The 25,329-nt window shown below is 40.0% G+C and overlaps 2 protein-coding genes across 3 annotated transcripts in view; both read left to right on the top strand.

Annotated features, from left to right (window-relative positions):
• The window catches only part of ccdc18 (coiled-coil domain containing 18), a 30,779-nt gene extending 29,160 nt beyond the window's left edge, over positions 1 to 1,619 (top strand). Inside the window, exon 26 of the transcript XR_015097238.1 lies at positions 1,474 to 1,619. The gene's annotated coding sequence lies outside the window, so the exon portion shown is untranslated. The remainder of the gene's footprint in view (positions 1 to 1,473) is intronic.
• On the top strand, positions 1,489 to 24,778 carry scinlb (scinderin like b). Of its 2 annotated transcripts, XM_086096496.1 has the most exons (18): positions 1,489 to 1,631; positions 4,743 to 4,930; positions 7,046 to 7,200; positions 9,240 to 9,272; positions 12,816 to 12,977; positions 14,371 to 14,520; positions 16,596 to 16,685; positions 16,842 to 16,974; positions 17,156 to 17,244; positions 17,338 to 17,553; positions 17,964 to 18,085; positions 18,167 to 18,257; positions 19,931 to 20,101; positions 20,172 to 20,346; positions 21,000 to 21,115; positions 21,191 to 21,268; positions 21,379 to 21,439; positions 24,081 to 24,778. In XM_086096496.1, the coding sequence occupies exons 2-18, from the start codon at positions 4,750 to 4,752 to the stop codon at positions 24,239 to 24,241; spliced, it is 2,184 nt and encodes a 727-aa protein (XP_085952622.1). In that variant the 5' UTR covers positions 1,489 to 1,631; positions 4,743 to 4,749; the 3' UTR covers positions 24,242 to 24,778. The 2 variants fall into 2 exon arrangements, with proteins under 2 accessions (XP_085952622.1, XP_085952630.1); XM_086096504.1 differs by lacking the exon at positions 9,240 to 9,272.
• Positions 24,779 to 25,329: the final 551 nt, after the last annotated feature.

Genomic DNA, 25,329 nt, shown 5'->3' with positions numbered 1-25,329 from the left:
CCTATGAATCGTGATACGAATCGAATCGCCAAGTACTAGGCAATTCACACCCGTATATTGTACACTTATAACAGATATAACATTTGTGATTAATTGTGAGTTAACTATTGAAGTCATGCGATTAATTACAATTAAAAAAAATTAGCGCCGGATGTGATAAAAAAAAAGATTACTAAAAATTAGGGGCGTCAGTCGATTACATTTTTTTATCGTAATTAATCGCATAGTTTCACTATTTAACTCACGATTAATCACAAATTTTATATCTGCTCTAAATGTACAATAAAAAATTATAGGTTTTCATACTCTTGTTAACAAAAGTGGAAAAAGAATGTTAAACTAATAGAAATAGTTCAAATGAATTTTTGACGTCTATAGCCGTCAATGGCAGTGAATGAGTTAAAATGCCGCATGTTGATATATGGCAAGTATTGAATCTGCTATTATTTATTTCCGCCTGTGAGAGTTGGCTTCCGGTTGGTCCCTTTTCTCCTCTGCGTTCCAGATTAGCCTGACATGATAAGATTGTAATCCATTGTGGCTGAGGATGTGCACCATCAGCTGTCTCCGGCCTGCCAGTGTCACTTCCTGTTCATTGAGAACATTCACCACGCTGACACTCTAAGCACCAGTTCGGTATTTTCATGTCAACAAATGAGCTCACTGTGAATTTGGAGATACGTGTTCAAATGACAAAATGCCAAAAAAAAGTAATCATTTTCAAACTTTTGCCACCATTTAAGTGACCTGTAATGCCTTTTTTGAATTTTGGCCCACCGTGTACATTAAATGGCCTCCTTTTATTGTTACTCCCTACATGGTATTGTTCTGTACAATGTAAACACATCCTTGTGTCAATAATGTATACAAACCCCACACATGGTCTCGGTGGGGATTTGTCTGCTTTAAGATGAGTCTGAGTGTCTGACTGTACAATAAATGTTTTGTCAGGCATCCGCGGGTTTTGCTTTCTGTTTGGCATTTTGCCAGGCTAAGGCTCATTTCAGCAAATCAAGAAATACTGTGTATAATCATTTCTGGACATATTTTTCTGAAATTATTTAAATGGGACACACCGCTTTGGAAGTCCAGCTTGGGTAGACAAATGAGCGTGGTCCACAAAATCTGCCTAGCAACAAGTGGCAAACTACTTTTACCACCTAGCAGTGACTCCCAATTTTGAAGTGAATGACTTTTAAAAAGATAAATTGTTGCCGTAGATATACCTGTCTTCGGGCACACACATTAGTTCTTAAAGCCCAAAAGCAAACTCACCGTGCTAACATTACGACTCTGTGCTTAAAGTGAACTCTGTGAACTTTGTACCCTCCCTGTTTGAACACATTTTGTATCCGGAAAAGAACAGGAAGTCGCCGTCATCTTCCATCAGTAAGTTTATTAAACACAGGCTCTGTGCGTTGTGTTTTTTATTAGAAGAGCATCTGGACGTTTATTTGTTTTGTCTTGCTGCAGTCGACCAATCAGAGCGTCGCGATTTCAGACCGACAACCTCCTCCACTCCTCACTCTTCCTCCCCCTTGACAACATACACGCACGCGCGCGTCTGATTCCGGATCACTCCCACATCTGCAACCTCCGACAACACTTCTGTCCTTTCATCCTCTCCGAATGTAAGTCTATTTATTCATTTGTAACCTTATTTCTACATCATCGTGCTATTTTCCTCTGGTCGGCTATTGCAAATATGGATTGTCTTTCCAAATAAAAGTATGTTCTTGTAAGAGCAGATTTCTTTTTAGTATTTTACTTTTAGTTATTGACTAGATTCAAGAGGGGGGGGGGGGGGGGGGGGGACGACACCCATACACGAAGACCGAAAAGCGATGTTATGTAACCGGAGCAGCGTTTCCGTAGTAATAAAAGTAGCACGCTGCAGAGTTTTGATCGCTTTCGTAAAGTCACTGAGATTCTTGATGGCAATCAAAGCACCAACGAATGATGTCGCTGTTGGCATCTGTGCATATAATCTCACGAGGTTTGATTTACTCTCTGCAAAATGTGCATTGGTAGTGTACAAAGCCCCCAGACCCGAAAAGCAGGGGCAAACATTTAAATTGTGACTACAATATAGCGATAATTACCTCACAAAATGCTCATTTGGGGAGGGGAGGATTTTTTTTTTAAATTCCGGGAGACTTTGATATGCAAATGAAGCGCACCTCATGTAGAAACAGTTGTAATGCGGTGCAGAGGAGCGCCAGCGAATGTGCATTCCATTTGTCAACCATGACGTCCGGATCTTGCGCACATTATACTTACAACGAGGCCAAAAATGAGCGTTCAGTTGTCACCGTGAATAAAGTACATTATCATGTACACACAAATAAATCGTTCTGGGACAGTTGGGCCATCAAATTGAGGGCACCTTCTTGAGAAATGGATTGGCAGAGGACTGCAAATAAATGTTATACCTATTTTGTGGCCAAAAATGAGAATATTGTACATAAAATACTTATTTGTATAATGTGTGCATAAAATACAAATGAATAATATTGTAATTAACGTTATAGGCAATTGTGTATTGTAGTTTCCTTGCAACCAAGGTGCTCTTTCTTCATTTGCTTACCAAGACAACCTGAGTTGAATATGGTAATGATATTAAACCCTAAAAATTGTATTTCGTGCACAGGTAATAAGTTTAACTATTTTGTAGCCACAAACTAGCATTTAGTAGCCACATAATACAAACGTGCGGGCACAGATTGTATGCATACTGTGTGCACAAGATATTAATTTGTGGCCTCAAAGTAGGTATAATGTGCGTATAAAATTCAAGGTTATAACGTTGCCACTCCTGGACGATTGGGTAAGCAATGACGTCATGAGTTGTTTGTGGTAATAATATTGAACACAAATGTGAGCGTCATGTTCATGTTATACATACTTGATTGCAACAAATTAGCATTTTGTGCGCATGGTAGGCTTCCTATAGCTACCCAAAAAAAAATCCCATGTCATGTCTGATGAACTGCGTTGTTCCCATCATTCCATCCTTTTGTTGTTGTAGCTTTAGTGGCTGGCACATAATTGGTAATCGAGTTTTAATGCAGTCCTTCAGAAAGCAAGCTGAGTGCTTGCTTTAGAATGTATTGATCAGCCCGGTCGACCATACGTTTTCCTGCATCTGTAACCGGAGCTGTGCTATAAAACCGCCCCGCAGCCAATTTACACGCATTTAGTGGTGCGCTACGATGAGAACTGTTTGCAGTTTTCGTTCTAAATACAAGACTTTGAACTGACTCCAAATGCAAACAATGCAAGAGTTGGTACGTGACCTTGATGTTCAAAAAATGTTCAGTAATAATCCTACTGCCTCAAAAATAATTTGTAATCTGGCTCTTGTGTAATCAGGGCGGGGCGGTGGGAGGGCAAATAATCTGTGTAATCTTTCGTCTTTGGAAGGATGACAGATCACACTTTCACTACTGTCCTGCATTGTGTGCGTGTGCCAAAGCAAATGCTCCATTTTCTTGGTCATGTTTCATGTACATCACTCTTGTCTTTTTTTGTGTGTGTTCTTATTTGAATGAAAAATCATGAAACCTCAGAAAAACACTTTTTTTTCCCTTCTTTTTTTTTTAAAGGACTGCTTTTGTGAACAGCAGGCTACAGTGGAAAGCATTGCCACACCCATTTAAATTTACTGGAAAACTAAACATGAAACAGAGAATTACACATTGTGTATTTAACCAAACCACTTCATTTTGTCGATGAAATTTAATGCTAACTCACGCAATGCAAAATGCCAGAGATAGGCAACACGACTGACATATTTTTTTTTTATCCCCTGCAAAAGAATAACTAATATTACTGCAGCTTACTGAGTTTATTTATAAGACCGTCTTGTGTATATAAGTATCATACAGGCCCCTGGTGGCTGTGGTGCACACATTAGGAGAAGAAAAAAAAACTGCACAAATGCCCCGTTGAAATAAAAGCTGAAGTCATTATGCACAACTTGTTGAATATTTCCCATTTTGTAAAATGCACGATTGTAAACTTTTTTTTGTGCTGCTACTGAATGACATCGAATCTATTTAGAAAAAAAATGTCATAAATTGCTGAAAGAAGAAGTTGGACAGCAATTGTGAGAGGTGATTCATTCCTTAAAAACGTGTTTGTCTGGTTTTAAACAAACAGTAGTCATGCAGACACTGAAAAAGCTAGCGTTGCAACGTTGGGAGCTTTCTATGGGAATTCATGGAAATGCATGGGAATAAAGCAGGGATTTGACTTAAACAACCACATTACAAGCATTGCTGCCTTGACTCAAGAGGGCTCAATTTAAGCAGTTTTTAAAATTCTGAGCGCTGCTTGCTTGGTTGATTCCCCCCTCCCCCTTTTTATGGAAAAGGAGGGGGTGTCTTGTTTTAATCCAGTAAGAATTTTTTCGGCTGGCACTTTTTTCTCTTTCCAAACTTTGTTTACTGGATTTAATAAGTGAATGCAATTGTATCAATACATGTACAAGATGTGCAAAGTTCACTTTTTCTTATTAGAAAAATAAAAACATATATAGGGTTGTTGATTCTAGTAAGTAACTAAACAAGAAGCAGTTTAGCGAACGTAATCCTAAAATTTGTGCACAACAATGTTGCATTTGTGTGTGTGTCATTTCTCCTTTGTGCTTGAATGTGGTTGGCAAATTTGCTGCCTCGGTGTAACTTTGCAATGCAAAATCCTTCATTCAACATCCTTCTTTGTCTCCTCCCCGCCATTAGAGCCATCATGGTGTCCCACAAGGAGTTTGCAAACGCGGGGAAGCAGCCGGGCCTGCAGGTGTGGCGCATCGAGAACTTGGACCTGAAGCCCGTTCCAAAGACTCTGTATGGAAACTTCTACACCGGAGATGCCTACCTGCTGCTCTTCACCACCGCTGCGCCCTCATACAACATACACATGTGGATCGGTGAGACCAGGATGTGCCGCAATGTAACGCGCCCAATTTAATTTACAGCAGGAAACTTTGGAATTTGAACTATTAAAAACTATTAGGAATTTTAGGAAGTGAGAAACGTTTTTTTACAGCACAGTGTAACTTGTGCAACTTGAACATTACATAATGGCTCCTGTGTGCGTGCAGTTCACATCAGGCAGCCAGCGTCGATGCTGAAACATGTTCCGCAAGCACTTTAGCTGCGGAACTCGAAAAGTTGCAGCTGTTCGTGATAATCCGCATTTCCCTCTTTTGCAAACTCTCCGTCTCGGTTCGCTTCGCACGCAAACCAACTTCTGGTGTCTATGTGAGCTTTTCTCATGCTCTGTAAATGTTGGTAAATCCACACATTGTGAATACCCGGACGGGCCACGGGGGACAGGAACCGGCCCGTACTCGTTTGCTGCCAGACAGATGGGAATCTGCAACCAACATGTTGGAATTGCAAGAATCAAAGTTGAAGTAGATGTATATACATGTTGTCAGTAAAAAAAGAAAAGAAAAAAAGTTTGGATTCACTGCCAGTAAGTAGTAATAGTAAATATTTTTCATAACAGTATGTATCTTATTTCCCCCACGAAAAAATACAAAAAGTGACTGAGCCCGAAAACAGCAATGAGCCTATTTTGACAAAGTAAGGAGTAGAAAATACAGATTTTACTCAAGTACAGATACCTTTAAAAAAAATCACCACAAAAAACAACTTAACTCATTCACTGCCTACAAACGTCAACATTTTATTTGAACAATTTTTTATTAGTTTAACACTTTTTTACACTTTTGTTAACAAGAGTATGAAAACCTATAATTTTTTTTATTGTACATTTAAAACAGATATATTTGTGATTAATCGCAAGTTAACTAGTGAAGTCATGTGATTAATTACGCCCCGAATTTTTTATAAAAATGTTTCTCTTTTTTTTCCCTTTTTATTCATTCACTGCCATTGGCGGCTATAAACGTCAAAAATGCTTTTAACTATTTATATTAGTTTAAAATTTGTGATTAATCGTGAGTTAACTAGTGAAGTCATGTGATTAATTACGATTAAATACTTTAATCGCCTGACGCCCCGAATTTTTAATAAAATATTTTCTCGTTGTTTTTTTTATTCATTCACTGCCATTGGCGGCTATAAACGTCAACAAATTATTTTCACTATTTGTATTAGTTGAACATTTTCCCCCACTTTTTTTAACAAGAGTATGAAAACCTAGAATTTTTTCATTGTACGTTTAGAACAAATGTCAAATTTGTGATTAATCGTGAGTTAACTAGTGAAGTCATGCGATTAATTTTGATTAAAAACTTTAATCACCTGACGCCCCGAATTTGTAATATTTTTTTGTTCTTCTTTTAATTCATTCACTGCCATTGACAGCTATAAACGTCAAAAATGCTTTTAACTATTTCTATTAATTTGTGATTAATCGTGAGTTAACTAGTGAAGTCATGCGATTAATTACAATTAAAAAATTGAATCGCCTTTTGCCCCTAATTTTTATAATATATATATATTTTTTTAATGAATTTATGGCAGTGAATGAGTTAATCTGTGCTTGGTTCTCACCACTGGCAATAGAACACGATCCAAAAATAAATCCCTCCGTTTTACAAGGACTTTATTGATTTGGAATGTTGTGGATTCAAGGGAAAGTTTGATTGGTTTCGTGATGCTTCCAGCAGATGTGGTTGAAGTTGAGTCAGCGTCTCCGTGCCTGACTCAGAGGTGCCGTAAGGACACCGCACCGCGCTCACAATGTCTCTCAAGTCAATCTCGGAGCACCGAAAGAAGGAAATGAAATGAATTAAATCAAAATGGAGTGATTATGGTACTGTAATGTCTTCGCATTAACTCCTTAACGTCTCAACTCCAATATGTCATTTCAAAGAGGAACCTTTATTTGATATTCGTAAAGCCTTACATACTGTATAAGTGGTTAAAAAATACTGCTTCGACCAAAGAACTGCCTTGTCTAATAGCAAAAAAAGTTTTTTGCTGCCATCTTGTGGCATCGATTACAAAACTTTTGGGCGGGCGTCAATTACTCCAAATTTCACTATTGCACCACTGTGACTTCTTTCCAGGTGACGAGTGCGCGCAGGACGAGAGCGGCGCGGCGGCCATCTTTGCAACCCAGCTGGATGAATTCCTGGGTGGCGGGCCGGTGCAGTTCCGGGAGGTGCAGAACAGCGAATCCAACAACTTCCTGGGCTACTTCAAGACGGGCGTCACATACAAGGTGAGCTCGACAGAAAACCTGTAGGGTATCCGCACATGGACACATTTGTTTTTGATATTCATTTTTATGCTAATGAAAGATAAATCTACAGTAGGGACGGTGTTCTTTGTCACCCTTTTACAAGAAGTCAACCCAATTATTATTATTTCTTGATAATAATATGTTCTGTGCAGCCCCACTGGTCTAATATAGTATTATTATATATAGCAGCAAAATCCATCTGTTTTTATCCATCTCAGGGGGCGGCTATTTTGCCACTTGCTGTCGACTGACGACGACATCCATGTTGCTCAGGGCTCAGGCAACGACCAATCACAGCTCACCTGTTTTCTGAAGCTGAACTGTGATTGGTCGTTACCTGAGCGCTGAGCAACTGTGATGTCATCTTCAGTCGACAGCAAGTGGCAAAATGGCCGCCCCCTTTGATGGATAAAAATAGCTGGATTTTGCTTCTTAACTCATATAATACAAATGTAATATTATCAGAATGTCATGGGTAGACTAGTGCGGTCGCATATAACATATTATTGTCAAGAATTTTTTAACTTCCCCTTTAAATCAAGTTTTAAAGTTTGAAGACACCTGTGATGCTAATTAGAGGACACACCTTGGTTGAACATGTCCCTATGGTCAAATTATTTCAAGTCTTTCTAGAGATATAATTTTTGTCTAATCAATTTGTTTTTGGATTAATTCTGTTTAACCACAATTCAAACACCACACATGATTTTCACTGGTGAAGTTTCATCACATTTTCATTTATTATTACTTTTGTCAGATCCAAGTTATGTCTGTGACCTCCGTGGGTTTTTCTTTCATCAACAGCCAATAATTTGTTTATATTTCCTCCAATATTCGCCTCCACTCTACAGTATCAGATATTATGCCCAAGTCTGACTTGGACACACAGTCTGGTAAAGTTTAACTGACCTCATGGCTCGTTAGATATTTTTTCTGCACGCGTCAAGCCATAAAAATAAAATGCTGTCGATAAAGAGTTGAGGATAACGTTTGAATAAAGAACTTGTTAGCAAGTGCGAGCGCCGTCTCCTCGCATGCTGTCGCCATGTTCGATGAGCCGCGGATTGATTAAAAACCGCAGTTCACTGTATGATGAGCAACTTCAGTGGAAGTAGCTGTGAAAATAACCACGTGACTGAAATATATCGCCGTGGTTTAATGATTGTCGGCCCCGTGTGCACTTTGTCGCGTAGCTACGATGTTGAGTCTGAAGTTCAGTGACAACTTTCCCCCCTCTTCGGTATTTCCATGCCAGGGCGTGTCCCCATCCATGACTGAAGCTGCAAACATGTTGCAAGGCCGCTTTTGCTGTGCCCATCTGTTTCTTCTTCCTCAGACTTCCTCCTCTAACCTTGGCTGGCTGTAATTATCCCACCAAACACTTTTTCTCTCTGCAAGAATTTTGGCCTAAAACACAATTGGACGTTGATGTTATATAATCAAAATAAAAATACAACATGTTTGACATGAGAGCATGCATGCAAATCCTTTTCATAGTGTTATATAATATGTGGCTAGCTGTGTTTACTTATTTAAAAAAAGTCAAAAATGTCTGTTCTTTTGTTAGATAATCCTGATCAAATTACATAAAAAATTGCTCATTTTCTTTTTTTAAGACCAGTTTTTGTCAGAATGGTCTAATTTTCATTGGTAGAACACTGTGTACTTTCATTCTCCTCATAGTTTTGGCGAGTCCTTCAGGAAACAAATCTTTCCATCAGGACAAACACAGGCCACATTGTTGCCATGGAAAATTTTACAGACCGGCTCTTGAGAAGGGTGGGTTGGCTGGTTAATGTGGTTTCCATCTTGAAGCCACTCCTCCAGATTGTGGCGAGACCCTGTAGGCAAACTTGGGACTTTGTTCCACAAGAAGAAATGTTGTTTGTCTCCACATGAACTAAAAGGCCCGTTGATTTCTCTCCATCCTCCCACTAATGAGCATGTCTATTGTTGATGTTGTCATTCCGTTTGCATGACTTGTACTTGTACTTGTTTTGCTTCACGCCTTCTCAAAGGACGGCACTTTACGAGACGGTTCCACCTCCAAGGTACAACAACACCGGTCCTCCCGCTTGACGCTATTTGATGACTGACAGTCATGCAGGCGATGTCTTTTCATCTGACAGATGTTTGTACGTTTGTGTTTCACAGTGCTGTGTAAAATTCAAGCCATTCTCAATTGTGAACTCCATGAAATCATCCAACTGAACAAACCTGCAACCCTGTCATTTTGTCGTAGGCCACATTGTAAATGGTAAATTTAAATTTAGCCCATTTTTGGAGGTGCTTCAGCAACAATAGCACCTCCAAAATAGAGTATAGATATTTTGTGTGTGTTCTTTTTAACAAGATAGATACTTATAGAGTCATATTTAAACAACAAAAATACAGTACACCCCCCATTTGATTGAAAATGGTTCGATCCACCTTGAACCCCTCCCTCTGCAGACTAGCTGAGCGCGTCGTCCTCCTCAGTACTTTCACGGGGTATGTCTGTCTAGTCGAGTGAAATTAAGTGTTCCTTACTTACACCAAGATATGTGAAAAGTTGTTTACCTTTGACCACTCAACACCAACACATTATTTTCATTACTACGCCTTTTTGTTCCTCAATCATGTTGCTACTTCCTAATGATTGAAACGTACTAACGTGTGTGTCTGCACAGAAAAACGTAGCTTCGTGGAGAGTGTTTATGTTATGTACGTTTGTTTTATGACATAGTACAGACAAGCAATATATAGTCAAAAAACAAACATGTTTGTCTGTTAATATATGTTATATGTTGTGTGTTTCATTTAAAAGAAAATTTAAAAAACAAATCCAACACGCATACTGTCCATGTATGTTGAGGAGCTGTTGTATCAAAAAGAGTACCCTTCCCAAGAAATTAGGGTTGGGATATGTTTATATTTTAAGTCCTTATACAGTATAGTACTTTATCTACACAATGTGGTAGCCAAAGTGCTTTATTTTCGGTTTCCCTCAGACGGCCGTTTTAACTGTGAAAATCATATAAAGTCAGAATCACTTTATCATATTCTTACATAGACACAGTTGCCCCCTGCATTTGATTGATGCGAATAGAATTTGTAATCAGGAGTCATGGAAAATTGTAACAACCAAATGATTAAGTACAGTGCCTGCAACTGCAAGTAATATATAGTAGGTGCGGGGAAATGATAGCCTGGAAATGCAGACTCACTCGCGGCAATGAACCAATGAGCGAAGAGCGGACGTGACGTCATAAAAGCGACTCTTTGAAGTTATTTATTTTTGCGGAGACTCAGTAAAAATCCAACATGGTTACGAGTCGAAGAGAGACAGTAGTGAATGAAGTCGTTGTTGCGGGAAAAACTTGATGATTGAAGAGTGACGTAGCTCACTAACACGACGTCATGCAAATAGGCGAATTTGATTGGGCCGTCCTGTTTTCGGACGGAGCCGAATCGCTGTCTATGGCTGCCTGTCCAGACCCATTTTCTTTTTGAAGAAGGTGGGCGTGGCTTGCCAGGCTAGGGAAATAAAGCATCGTTTAAAAAAAAATCAACTAGGAGCAGAATCTATGGAGGTAAATTTGGTGCAAAACTAACTTGTGCAAAAAATTTGTACCTGTAGAAAAAAGTCTAAATTTGTATCTGTAAAAGTCGTGATTTGTATCTGTAAAAAAAATGTGTGCCTGTAAAAAAAAAATTTGTGTCTGTAAAAGAAATTTGTACCTGTAAAAAAAAAATGTGTATGTGTAAAACAAATTTGTATCTGTAAAAACAAATTTGTACCTGTAAAAGTCATGATTTGTATCTGTACAAAAAAAAATTCGTACCTGTATTAAAAGTATAAATTTGTATCTGTAAAAGTTGCGATTTGTACCTGTAGAAATGACAACTTGTAGTCAAAGAAGTCGCCACTAGGAGTCACAAGTGGTTTTTCTGCTGCTGTTCAGTGACGTGAGTTTTGCCCCATTTATCGCGCTACAAATGGAGCAAAACTAATTTGTACTTGTAGAGCGCCGTGATTTGTACTTGTAAAGAAGGGGGCGGGCTCTGGTGAATGAAGGGTTGTTTTGACCAATCAAGTGAGAAGGATTTGAGCGGATTGGAGCGCAACCTCATTGGTTTAGCGAACGACGGTGGCGGGACTCGCGGAAGGATACAAGCAGGACACATCGTCGCCAACCAACATACATATTAAGAATACTTCAGTCGACTGAAGTATTCTTCCTCAACATACATATTAAGAATACTGAAGTATTCTTCCTCAACATACATATTAAGAAGTATTCTTAATATGTATGTTGGTTGGCGACGATGTGTCCTGCTTGTATCCTTCCGCGAGTCCCGCCACCGTCGTTCGCTAAACCAATGAGGTTGCGCTCCAATCCGCTCAAATCCTTCTCACTTGATTGGTCAAAACAACCCTTCATTCACCAGAGCCCGCCCCCTTCTTTACAAGTACAAATCACGGCGCTCTACAAGTACAAATTAGTTTTGCTCCATTTGTAGCGCGATAAATGGGGCAAAACTCACGTCACTGAACAGCAGCAGAAAAACCACTTGTGACTCCTAGTGGCGACTTCTTTGACTACAAGTTGTCATTTCTACAGATACAAATTTATACTTTTAATACAGGTACGAATTTTTTTTTGTACAGATACAAATCATGACTTTTACAGGTACAAATTTGTTTTTACAGATACAAATTTGTTTTACACATACACATTTTTTTTTTACAGGTACAAATTTCTTTTACAGACACAAAAATTTTTTTTACAGGCACGCATTTTTTTTACAGATACAAATCACGACTTTTACAGATACAAATTTAGACTTTTTTCTACAGGTACAAATTTTTTGCACAAGTTAGTTTTGCACCAAATTTACCTCCATAAGAATCAGATATGAGAGTGAGGAGGAAATGTTGTGGTCTTTCTGTAACGCCCATAGATGCCACAATATGGCGCCAAAGCCTTGCCTAATAGGAAATTACTGTTTGGTGTCAAAGTATGGCGACACATGACTCTAAAGACGAAAAGCAATCAACAAAATACATTGATATCTTAAGACAACTTTTTGACCTTTGCCTTTCCTGTGTAATTTCAAGCTAATACAAATGCAGTTGAGTTCAAAACATGGCCAGGTTCTGAGTAGTTTTCATGAAAAGAAAAATGCACTGAGCTGTCACCAATGTCTTACAAATGCATTTATGCCATCACGTGGCAAAAAAATGACCTCAACAAATCAATATCACACTCATTTTTTACAGTACAGTGCATCTTTTATGAATTATTATGAAAATAATCAATGACGAAAAGATGCAGCCATTAGTTTAAAAAAATTTTCTACTTACATGTTTAGTGTGTGAAAACCAAGGGGGGAAAAAGTTTATTGTAAATTTTATTGTACATTGAAACAGAGCAAATTTGCAATTAATTGTGAGTTAACTATTGAAGTCATGCGATTAATTACAATTTAAAAAATGTAATCACCTGACACCCCGAGTTTTCAGGCTTAGTTGTGTTTCTCACTCCCACATGTGTTTGCCCTAAATCCCATAATGTTCCACGAATTGACTAACAATCTACATGTTCCGACAGAAAGGTGGCGTGGCGTCAGGTTTCCAACACGTGGTGATCAACGATGCCAACGTGAAACGACTGCTTCACATCAAAGGTCGCAGGATCATCAGAGCCACGGAGGTAGAGCTGACCTGGCGCAGCTTTAACAATGGCGACTGCTTCATTATTGACCTGGGAAAGGTGAGCCCTTGCACATTTCACTCACTTTGGATGGCTGTGTGACAGTGTGGATGAGAGGTTTCATATGCTGGGATACTACACAAGTTATGAAACTTGTTTTCGAATCGCTGCTGCCACCTGTTGATGAAAAATTTAACTGCGTATGCAACGAGCAGTCGAGACAAGAGGGCGGGAAATTCAAACCGGAATCCAGTCTGAAAACTATGTGGTAGATGCCACGGACTCCCGACTTCCGGGTTTTACACATCAGCGCCGTTTCCGGCCACTGCTGGCCGCGTTCCAACACTCGCACCCCCACCCCTGTGCCCCCCAACGGCACGCTCCCGCTCAAGCGCAAGTATTGGGACGCGACCCACATGCCGCAAACCGGAAACTGAAACAAAGTTGATGGGTGAAAACCCGGAAGTCCCGCCTCCTCCGTGGCATATAGTCCATTGGCCAGAGATTTGCAGGAGTACCCAAAATTTAAGAAAAAAAATCATGCTTTTAGTTAAATAACCAAGATTTAATCAAATAAAACACTGAAATGTGTTGTTTTACTAATTTTTCAGTAGATCAGTAGATCAATTACGAAATTATTTAATGAGATAAATGAATGAAAAGTAAATATATTATCACCAACAGCTAAATTGATGCAACAAATATTTTTTTAATTTGAACAATAAAATAAAAATATGTGCTCACACATTTAGTTTCTAATTAATTAAATTCTAAATAATTACATTTGATTTAATAAAATAAAAAATATATAGGTAAAATTTTTTATTTTGCTAAAGTTGTTGGATTTACAATATCCATTATCACATTAATCAATAAAATAAATTAATTAATAAATAAGTAAATATTAAATTAAATTAAAATTAAAATAAATAAATAAAAGTGAATTCATAAATGTGGACAATCCTTCAAGTTTAGGTGAAAGCAGTTCAAACAATCCAACAAATATTCCAATGCTTGTCCTCTTGATAATGCAAATAAATGGTGAGTAAAAAAGTTTTTTTTAAATAAAATCTGGAAAAACAGAATGGCAGCATGCAAGATTTGCAAGTCAAGATAAGAGACAACAACTATGACATCTAATTTCATTAGTCCCTCTAAATCCCACAAAGACAGCCAAGCTATGTTTAACTTCACAGGTTAATGCACCGATAGCCAATCTAACATGAACTAACATTGTGACGTGTTTAGAAACCCTCTTAAAAAACAAAACAAGACAACAATTACTAGAGGTCATTGAACCCTTGACTTAAAACCACATAACCCGGTAATTGGCCCATGCCTAGTAGGGACTCGATTTAACTTCTGTGATTTTTGTCACAGTGCCTGCCTCATCATAATCCCCCTCAGATGTCTCTCACGTGACCAATCAATGTTGTTTGTGTGTCGTCGCCAGGAAATCTACCAGTGGTGCGGCAGCGAGTGTAACCGCTACGAGAGGCTGAAGGCGTCCCACGTGGCCATCCACATCCGAGACAACGAGAGGAACGGCCGAGCCAAGCTTCACATGGTGGAGGAGGGCCAAGAGCCGCAAGCAATCACGGAGGTGACGGTGCTGCAAACGCACGCACGCACGCACAATTAATTTTCGAACCCAACGCTGGTCGCTCTCCTGTGAGCACAAGCTGTAAGCTGTAATGATGCATGTCACGTCTGGCGGGATAGTCAGTGTGGGAACAAACACGCACAATGCTGTCGTTTGTAATGAGCTGCTCAGGGGCCAAATTGGGGCCAACTCTGTCTTGTAAACACTTGAAGGGAGGATGCTAAAGTCCACTGAAGACTGCAAAAGGGATTTTTTTTTTAAATAAAATATACAAGGCATCTAAAAATTCAGTCAATATTTTGCACCTTGATCAGACCACTTTAGAATTATGACCTCTATTTTATTTTATTTCTGTATTAAAAAAATTGAATTGTACAGACGCTATGTACTAAAACAAAAGCTGAAATGTATGATCACAGGCTCCCTCTAGTGGTATGCAAAATAATTACTTAAGGGGCAGTGTGTTAAATGTATCATATTAACGCACATGTTTTTATACTGTATACTTGTCATCTGCTTTGCTCTCGCAAGCTTTATTTACGAGCTTCTCCGCTAGCTGCTCTTCTTAGCCACTCCTGCTAACTTCTGCTAGCCGCTCCTTTTAGCCGTTTCGGCTAACTCCTGCTCGCCGTCTTTTGCCATCGCTCACCTAAGTTCTCACTAGTGTTAATTTTATCCGCCATTTTTAAATTTAGTCTCAGTTTCAATCACACTCGTTAGTTGTTATCATAGTTAGTCAGCTTCATTCTGTTTTAATTTAGTCAATTTTTTGTCAACTATAAATCTAGAATTTTAGTCTTTTATTTGGTCCAAGAAAATAATTGTATTCATCTAGTTTTAGTCAACAAAAACTGTCAACGTTTTAGTCTAGTTTTAGTCTGGGCAAACATTTTACCCCTGTATATTTTTTTCTTAGCAGATTATGTTGAACATTTGGGATCTAAAACTATTTCACATAAAATTTTCTCTCATCTGTTTGATGAAAAACAACTTGACACACAATTACAGTATATCAACAAGTGCCTAGTATGGCTCCATGCTAGGAGCTAGTAAGTTAGCCAGCATTAGTTAGCGGTCGGGTTGACATTAATGTTGGAATGTTATAGCCTTTGGATTAATGTTATGTTATAACTATAATTCACTTTTTTGAACCATTCACCGTGAATCCACCTCCTGTTCGTCCCATGTGTTTGTGCATGTTGCACTCGCTAGCTGCAGATTTGAAAGGGGGTGTCGGTGTCACAGTGACAGATTAGCAGACAGGATTTTACAAAATCATATCATTTTCCTCTTGTTTTTGTTCATGAACTAAAATGTCCATAGATTGTAGTCCAATTTTTATTAAGTGAAGTACATTTTCGTCTCGTCTTCAATAGTCGACGAAAATGCATACTGATTTAGTCCCGCGTATTTAGTCCAGGCTAGTCTAGTTTTAGTCGGGTAAAAATGTGTGTTGACGAAATTATTTTTATTTAATTTTTGTTGACGAAATTACCACTAGTTCTCACCGTATAATAATTAGTGGCAGACTTGCGAAGTGTGGTCGTAGTGCCTCAAAATACACGCGCTTCGGCTGCATAGTGACATCTAGTGGTGAACTTTTACACACTGTCGCTTTAACTTACTTAGCACTTCACTTCATTTGCGTTCAATCTTTACAAACGGTTTGTTTCTAAATATTTATTCAGGCATAATTTTTTACTACATGTGCAATGCATTTAAATCGAATAATTATTTCAATAGTTTTTAATTCCCCTATATTTGACTCAATTCATTTTTATTTATAGAGCGCTTTAAAAACAGCTGCAGTGGAATGTGCTTAGTTGCAAAGTCCGCTTAATGCTGGAAGAAACATACATTGAGCCATCAATTTGTACATGTTTGGTACACCCCTTACTTATGATGTTGGAGTACTGCGCAGTACATCTCATTGTAAAAACACATTGATTGATTGGTTGATTGATTGATTGATTGATTGATTGATTGATTGATTGATTGATTGATTGATTGATTGATTGATTGATTGATTGATTGATTGATTGACTGACTGTGTTCACCTCCTCTGTTCAATGTAGGTGTTGGGACCCAAAACTGCCATTGCACCAAGCACACCCGATGATGAGAAAGCGGACGCCTCCAATCGGAAGAAGGGTTCCCTCTACATGGTGAGAACTAAACTAAACATATTTCAGTTTATAACTAAGCAATATGAGTGTGGAAAATTAGAAAATTAGAAAATTAATCAATAAATTCAACATGATTATTTTTATAGCAACTCAATTTTCTGATCATTGTATTTGAAATGTCTCTTTGCGTTTCAGATCTCTGATGCCTCGGGTTCCATGAAGTTGTCTGTCGTGGCGCCATCCAGCCCCTTCAAACAGGCCATGTTGTCCCCTCAGGAGTGTTACATTCTGGATAACGGAGTGGACAAGAACATATTTGTTTGGAAAGGTAATAAAGTCATCTCAATTCATGTCACAAAAATGACGAATGAGTTTGTAAACAGAGCTCGGTGTTTCTGATTTAGCTTTTTATTGAGCCTGATTAGATTGTCCTAGTGTACTTTTTTAATGTAGTGTCCAGTAAGCGGACTGTGGATACAAAGTACATTTGTCTCATCGTTTTCAATCAGGTCCAAAGGCCAACCTGTCAGAACGTAAAGCCGCCATGTCTGCAGGCCAGAAGTTCATTAAAGACAAAGGATACAGCAGCAAGTGTCAGGTACACTTTATTATATGAATGCTGTGCTATTACTATATTCTGTACCGGTATGCTGGCCCAAAAACGTCATACATGTCTTGTGTCTCCCTGCAGCTCCAGGTACTTCCCGCAGGAGCCGAGACCATCCTGTTCAAGCAGTTTTTCAGCGACTGGAAGGACAAAGACGAGACCACCGGACCGAGTCGGGCCTACACTATTGGCCGCATTGCTAAAGTGGACCAGGTGCCCTTCGACGCGTCCAGCCTGCACTCCAATAGGGCCATGGCAGCTCAGCATGCCATGGTAGATGACGGCAAGGGCAAGTTCCAGGTAAAACGCATGTGCTGCATCGTCACATCAAAACAGCAAGAGCACCTGCTCAATACAGTTTGAGAGACAATCAAAAAAACTGTCAGCTGTCCCCAATCGCCACAGGAATGCCCCAAGGGTGCTTCCTAGGGCCCCTCCTCTTCATCTCATTCCCATCAGCTATAATGTATCTACAGCAAATGCATATTGCTTTTACTGCTACCCTGATGACAACCGGTTCTACAGTCTGATCCTGGTTTAGTGCAAACGTTCTCAAACGTAACAGTGACAAAACCAAATTCCTATTATTTGAGTTCAAATCATCTAAGTTTCTCCGTTATTCCACAAAAACACTTTTCAAAACCCTTCTGCTTAACTTCAAGGCCGCCCATAACCTCACGCATCCTATTTGATCTGGTGTGTTTTTTTAGATTTGGCGTGCAGAGAATGGTGAAATGGTTCCTGTGGATCCGGCATCCTACGGGCACTTCTATGGTGGAGACTGTTACCTCATCCTCTACACCTACAAGACTGGACAAATTATATACACTTGGTATGTGTGTGTATGGAGTTGCTAGTTGTTGACTAAACTACTGAAAAATATTCTGAACGCTCGAACGTGTGTCTTTGTCAGGCAGGGGCTGAAGGCCACACAGGACGAACTGGCTGCTTCAGCCTTCCTCACTGTGAAGCTGGATGACTCACTGGGAGGATCACCGGTTCAGGTTCGAGCTTGTCGTTGGAGGCTACACCTCTTTATCTCGTTTCTCCACAGTAAATTTGGCAGAGTACATTTGACTCTTAAAAGAGTTGCATTATTATTATTATTATTATTATTATTATTATTATTATTATTATTATTATTATTATTATTTGGTCCCACCCTAAACAGAGTAAAATTTACACTTGGAAGAGAATACAATTTATAATTATATATATATATATATAAATAATATTATGCATTTAATAAAAATATTTTACTCAAAGTATTTTTAGTGTGTATGAGATAATTTGCCTATCCCATGAAAAAAACCTATTAAAGATTTTTCACTCAGAAATTCTAAGTACATTTTGCAAGGAGAGATTTGGGCTAAATTTTACTATTTTATTTTAGTTTTTATTATTATTTTCTTTAAAGTAAAGTCACTCAAGGGTTGAGGAACAAACCCACGACTTCAGGTTGGGAGACAGCCAATCTACTCGCTGAGCCATGCCGCTCCTACTGTGTGTTAGTATATCGCTTGCGTCAGTCGAAATCTTTGCGCCTCCAAGAGACCAAAAGTGATGTTTTTAGTCTCCTTTTGAATATTAGCAAACAGTAGGAGTGGCATAGCTCAGGTGGTAGAGTGGCCGTCTCCCAAGCTGAAGATTGTGAGATTGTATTTGTTCCTCAACCCTTGTGTAACTTTTTATTTTATTTTATTTTTTAATAAGCTAGTAAAATGTACTAAAAAAAACCGTCTAAATTTTACTTAGAATTTCTGAGTGAAAAACCTTACGAGTTTTTTGTCACGGGCTAGGCAAATTCTCTCATACACAGTAAAAATGCACTCTAAATATTTTACTCTCTTCCAAGTGTAAATTTTACTGTTTTTGGAGTGCGACCAAATAGACTCTTTCTAGAGTAAAATGTACTCTCAGAATTTACTGTGTACTTACATGACTTTTTCTACTTTTTCTTTTTTTGTGTTGATCAGGGACAGACAAAACAAGTTTAGCTTTTTTTCTGTCCCCTTTCATTTATTTTACTTTACTTTGAATTTCAATATTGCTTTATATTGTCTTTTTTCCTTTTTCTTTACAATCAATATAACGATGAGGAACACATGGTGGAAGTTGCAGCCAAGGTTAATGAATTGAAAACTCAAAACATTATTTTGCTAGAAATGGCAAAGGTGAGACAGAATTGAGAGTGACTTATCTCAACTGCAAATGTCTTCATGTAATATGCATCGCCCTTGAATGGCCAACAGAGGGCGCTATTGTATCAATTCTAAACGTGGCCCTCATACTACAACTCGATTATTTTGAATCATACATTACATATATTTCTGGTACTGATTCCACATAGACAGGAGAACATTTTACAATTTCTGTCATAAATAAAGTGAATAAAATATAATCAATAAAAACGTTTTCATGGCAGTTATTCCCATGTAATATTGTGAATTGCATGGAACTATGCGGTTACCTTAAATTAATGAACATAATGTACTATGTATTTATTTATACATTTTCAAAAATAGACTCTTTTAATCTTGGAATTTGGAGAGCAAGTATTTTTTTTAGCGTGATACATGCTGTAAAAAGTTTGAGAACCGCTGTTCGAGACATTGACCTTTATTATTGAAAGCTGGTACAAACAATGGCGTGTTCACTGTGTTCTTGTGCGTTCCAGGTGAGGGTAACTCAGGGCCAGGAGCCCCCCCACCTGATGAGCCTGTTCAAGGGCAGACCCATGATCATCCACAGCGGAGGAACATCGCGTAAAGGTGGACAGACCCAAACTGGCAACACTCGCCTCTTCCACATCCGCCAGAGCACCTCCCACGCTACCCGGGCTGTGGAGGTGAGGAGCGCTTTTGTTTGTTTGGTTTAAGCGACTGAAAAATTGCCACCTTTTTCATTTGTTCCCTCAGGTTGAAGTTTCTGCTTCCAGCTTGAACACCAATGACGTGTTTGTGCTGAAGTCGCCGAGCGCTCTGTTTGTGTGGCGAGGCGTGGGCGCCAGCGACGACGAGATGGAGGCCGCCAAGCACGTGGTGGGCTTCCTTGGCGGAAGCGCCAGCCATGTTTCCGAGGGAAAAGAGCCAGGTGGGTGTCCTCTGTGGATCCAGCGTCAAAAGCAACTCCTGCTATGAACAGTGAAAATCCACAAGTTATTCGCGCCCACCAATGGTTTGTAATTGCCTATTGCTTAAACATATAGATTTGATCTCAATGGATTGTACTCATTCATTGCCAGTGACGGCTATAGACGTCAAAAATTCATTTGAACTATTTCTATTAGTTTTACTTTTTTTCCCCACTTTTGTTAACAAGAGTATTTTTTTTATTGTACACATCATGTAATTTTTTAATAATCTTTTCTTTTTTTTTTTAAGTAGGGGCATCGGGCGATTATTTAAAAAAAAAAAAAAATTAATCACATGACTTCACTAGGGAACTCAAGGTTAATTATTAATTAATCTGTTCTAAATGTACAATTAAAAAAATCCTAGGTTTTCATGCTCTTGTTAACAAAAGTGGAAAAAAATGTGAAACTAATAAAAATAGTTCTAAATCATTTTTGACGTCTATAGTCGTCAATGGCAGTGAATGAGCTCATGACGTGGGTCACGACTGTATATCAGTGCTAATGAAATGAGTAGAATAAAACAGCCAGATTGGTAAAGGGTGCCAACATTGCTCTCATTGAAGGACTGAGTGTGCGACTGTTGACTACAATATATTGTTCTTCCTCACAGCTCCATTCTGGTCCACTCTGGGTGGCAAAAAGGAATACCAGACTTCCAAGACTCTGCAGAACGTGATCCAGCCGCCGCGTCTCTTCGGCTGCTCCAACAAAACTGGAAGACTTATTGTACGTGAAATCATAATTACAGTAGAGATAATTGCGACGTTAGAGTCTCCGCCTTACTGTGTGTACTCCTCTCAGGTTGAGGAAGTACCAGGAGATTTTACTCAGTCTGACCTGGCCACGGATGATGTCATGATTCTGGATACTTGGGTCCAAGTAAGATGTCGGCGATTTTAACATGTTTGGAGAGTTCTCACCCATGTCCTTATCATTATAGATGTTACAAACGACCTTAGTGACGTACTGTGGTTTTGTGTTCCACGCAGCTCTTCCTTTGGATTGGCAGCGAAGCGAATGCACAGGAAAGGACTGGAGCTCCCAAATTAGGTTGGTTGGACAAAAAGTATCAAGAGAAAAGAATGCACGGGTTATCATTTGAGTGGCGTATAGGCCAACAAAAACATTGACCTCTCATACTCACAAGCAACCTCTCACACCAAAAACCTGTCACACTCACCAAAAGAACTGTCATACACATAAAAAAAAAACTCTCACACACAACTAAGACGTCTCTCCCGCACCTCTCGGGAAGAAGGAGTTTTTGGAGAGAAAGAAAACTTTTTCAGTACGTGTGAGAGGTTTTTCACTGTGAGTGTTTTTTTTTTGGGTGTACAAGATAAGTTTTCATTTGTGTGAGAGGTTTTTAGCTGTGTGTGCAATTTTTTGTTGAGTGTGTTGTTTTTTATTGAGCATGCAAGTTTTTTTGCGAGTGAGTTTGTTCGAAGTGTGAGAGATTTTGGACTTGTGAGTTTTTGGGGAGCTTTTTTGGTAAGTGAGATTTGTTTTTGTGTGAGATGTTAAAGTTGTTTGTGTGTGAGAGAGGTTGTCGGTGTCTGCATTTTTTTTTTTAAATGTCAGCAATGCGTCTCTGAATGAAAGTGTGGCTTGTAGCTTATGCACACTATTAGGTACAACAAGAGATGTATATAAAAAAAGATCTGTGTACTTTGACATCCAGGTGGCCCGTGGTTAGTTGCTTGGTTAAGTTTTTGCTTTGTCTTATGATTTTTTAAATTTATTACATAAGTAAATGTTTTTGTTTTTTGAGTGAACGGAACAGATTCATGACATATCAGTTCATTTAAATTAGGAACTTTGATTTGAAACAAGATGAAATTGACTTAAGCAAGAAAAGAAACTCCTTTTGTTGTCCAACAGGGCTATTCTTTATGAATGTTTGCTTATTGTTGGAGTGCTCCCTCAGGGGTTGAAAGTTCATCCATCCATCTTCTGCTGCTTATCCGAGGTCAGGTCGCGGGGGCATCAGCTTTAACAGGGAAGCCCAGACTTCCCTCTCCCCAGCCACTTCAACCAGCTCCTCCAGCGGGATCCCAAGGCGCGTTCTCAGGCCAGCCGAGAGACATAGTCTCTCCAGCGTGTCCTGGGTCGTCCCCGGGGCCTCCCGCCAGTGGGACATGCCCGGAACACCACCCCAGGGAGGCGTCCAGGAGGCATCCGAACCAGATGCCCGAGCCACCTCAACTGGCTCCTCTCAACGCGGCTCTAGTCCGAGTCCCTCCCGGATGACAGAGCTTCTCACCTTATCTCTAAGGGAGAGCCCGGACACCCTGCGGAGGAAACTCATTTCGGCCGCATGTATCCGGGGATCTTGACCACCAAACCGGACCCCCTCAACGCCTTGGCTGCGCCTAGAAATTCTGTCCATAAAAGTTATGAACAGAATTGGTGATAAAGGGCAGCCCTGGCGGTGTCCAACCCTCACTGGAAACAAATCCGACTTGCGGACCAAACTCTTGACACCGGTCGTACGGGGACCGAACAGTCCGTATCAAGGGGCTCGGTACCCCGTACTCCCGAAGCACCCCCCACAGGACTCCCCGAACGCCTTCTCCAAATCTACAAAACACATGTAGACTGGTTGGGCAAACTCGCATGCACCCTGGAGGACCCTTCCGAGGGGGTAGAGCCGGTCAACTGTACTGAAAACCACACTGCTCCTTCTGGAGTCGACTTCCCGACGGATCCTCCTCTCCAGCACCCCTGAATAGACCTTACCAGGGAGGCTGAGGATTGCGATTCCTCTATAGTTGTAACACACCCTCCAGTCCATCTTCTTAAAAAGGGGGACCACCACCCCGGTCTGCCAATCCAGAGGCACTGTCCCCGATGTCCACGGGATGTTGTAGAGGCGTGTCAACCACGAGAGCCCCACAACATCCAGAGCCTTTAGGAACTCCGGGCGGATCTCATCTACCCCCGGGGCCCTGCCACCGAGGAGCTTTCCAACCACCTCATTGACTTCGACCCCAGAGATAGGGGAGCCCACCTCAGAGTTCCCAGACTCTGCTTCCTCAAAGGAAGATGTGTCTGTGGAATTGAAGGGGACTTCGAAGTACTCTGCCCACCGAGGTCGAGTCGAGGTCAGCAGCACCCCATCTCCACTATACACAGTGTTAATGGTGCACTGCTTCCCCCTTGATACGCCGGATGGTGAATCAGAATTTCCTCAAAGTTGTTCGGAAGTCATTTTCCATGGCCTCACCGAACTCCTCCCAAGCCTGAGTTTTTGCCTCTGCGACCACCGAACCTGCGTTCCGCTTGGCCAGCCGGTACCTGTCAGCTGCCACCGGAGTCCCACAGGCCAAAAAGGCCTGATAGGACTCCTTCTTCAGCTTGATGGAATCCCGACACCAGCGGGTTCGAAGATTGCCGCCACTACAGGCACCGACCACCTTACGGCCACAGCTCTGATTGGCCGCCTCTGATTGGCCGCCTCGCAATATCGCTCCACTTTCAGTGGGGAGATATTGCTTGCGACGTAAAGGCTGCTTTCCTCTTCTTGCTCCTATCCACCCATTTACCAGATTAGAAAACAAATCTGCATATCTTTTGGTCTTTGCATTTAAACTTGGATTTACTGTCTAAAATTGTTATTTTTTATTTTTAGAAAGATGTTTTTTGCAATAATATTAAATCCCATCCCCATTTTTCCGCCCATCTCCTCCAGCAAGGGCCTACCTGGATTCAGACCCGTCCGGTCGCAAGGGGCTGCCCATCACCACCATCAAACAGGGAGCCGAACCGCCAATTTTCACCGGCTGGTTCCACGCCTGGGACCCCAAGATGTGGGAGACGGATCCGTTGGACAGAATCCGCGCTCGCTTCTGAACTCCAAGCTCCAAAGTTTTTGCCAACTTTGCACCTATTTAGCGCCAGTTGCCATTTTGGTTGTTTTTACCTCTAATCCCTAAGTGCCAAAAGCAAAGATGTAATCAGATTTAAAGACTGATAGCACGCACTGGTGAGGAAGTGGTGCAAGGTTTTACAAAATAATGCTTTCCTTCTTTATTTGACAAACAATTGGTTTATTTGTCTTTTGTGTCATCCTCATTTTGCCACTAAAAAAACAAACAATGCAAATGCAAGACATTTTAGACAGCGGTGTCAACCTACCTTATATCAACATGCTTTTACCGCATACACACCATTTAATCCATTACCACATAGTTTCAATGTTGTGTTATTGTTAGTTATTACTGGATTGTTGCGCTAGAAGCTGCAATGCTGCAATGCTGCATGCTGCATTTTATCCCGCTGTGAAACGTGTCTAAGTATATGCATGTATACATGCCACAATTTAGCACTGTGTCCATGAAATGCTCTCATGGATGGCTTTGAAATAAAACTTGTTGGAGTTAAAACACATGCTGTACGTGTATGGAACAAATCATAAGGAAGAAGCCCTCACCTCATTAATTCAACTTTTTCCCAAGTAATGTGCGCATGACATCTAGCATGGGATAAATGACCGCAATTTGATAATGCAAACTTGTATTTTTACTATTTGCAGCAGGTCTTGATAGCTGTTACAGTACTATTTTCTGATTACACACGGCTTTGGCGCCACCTTGTGCCAACGTTGGACATTTAAAAAAGAGCACAACAACGCAAATACAGGAGTTTTTCCAGCAAAAGAATAAAAACGGATGTTGATGGACAGGAATCCTCACACAAACCAACTTTTTGGTTACAGTCGTAAATGAGATGAGTGGATGGTCATCAAGTACAAAACAACATGAGATGGGACTTGGAACAAGCTTCTTTAAATAGGAGCGACACAACAGGGCCGCTATGATAGGCATCCAGTAGCATGCTAACCTGGATAATGTAATGTAATATATACTGTGTATATATATATATATATATATATATATATATATATATATATATATTAAGGTAGCTGTATCATCGAATTG

The sequence above is a fragment of the Leptonotus elevatus genome, chromosome 1 (genome assembly GCF_054856555.1).
Source record: "Leptonotus elevatus isolate MCC_2025b chromosome 1, RoL_Lele_1.0, whole genome shotgun sequence".
In the NCBI taxonomy this organism is placed as follows: domain Eukaryota; kingdom Metazoa; phylum Chordata; class Actinopteri; order Syngnathiformes; family Syngnathidae; genus Leptonotus; species Leptonotus elevatus.
Note: the sequence above shows the minus strand (reverse complement) of the source record. Positions and strands in the feature narration are given on the sequence as shown.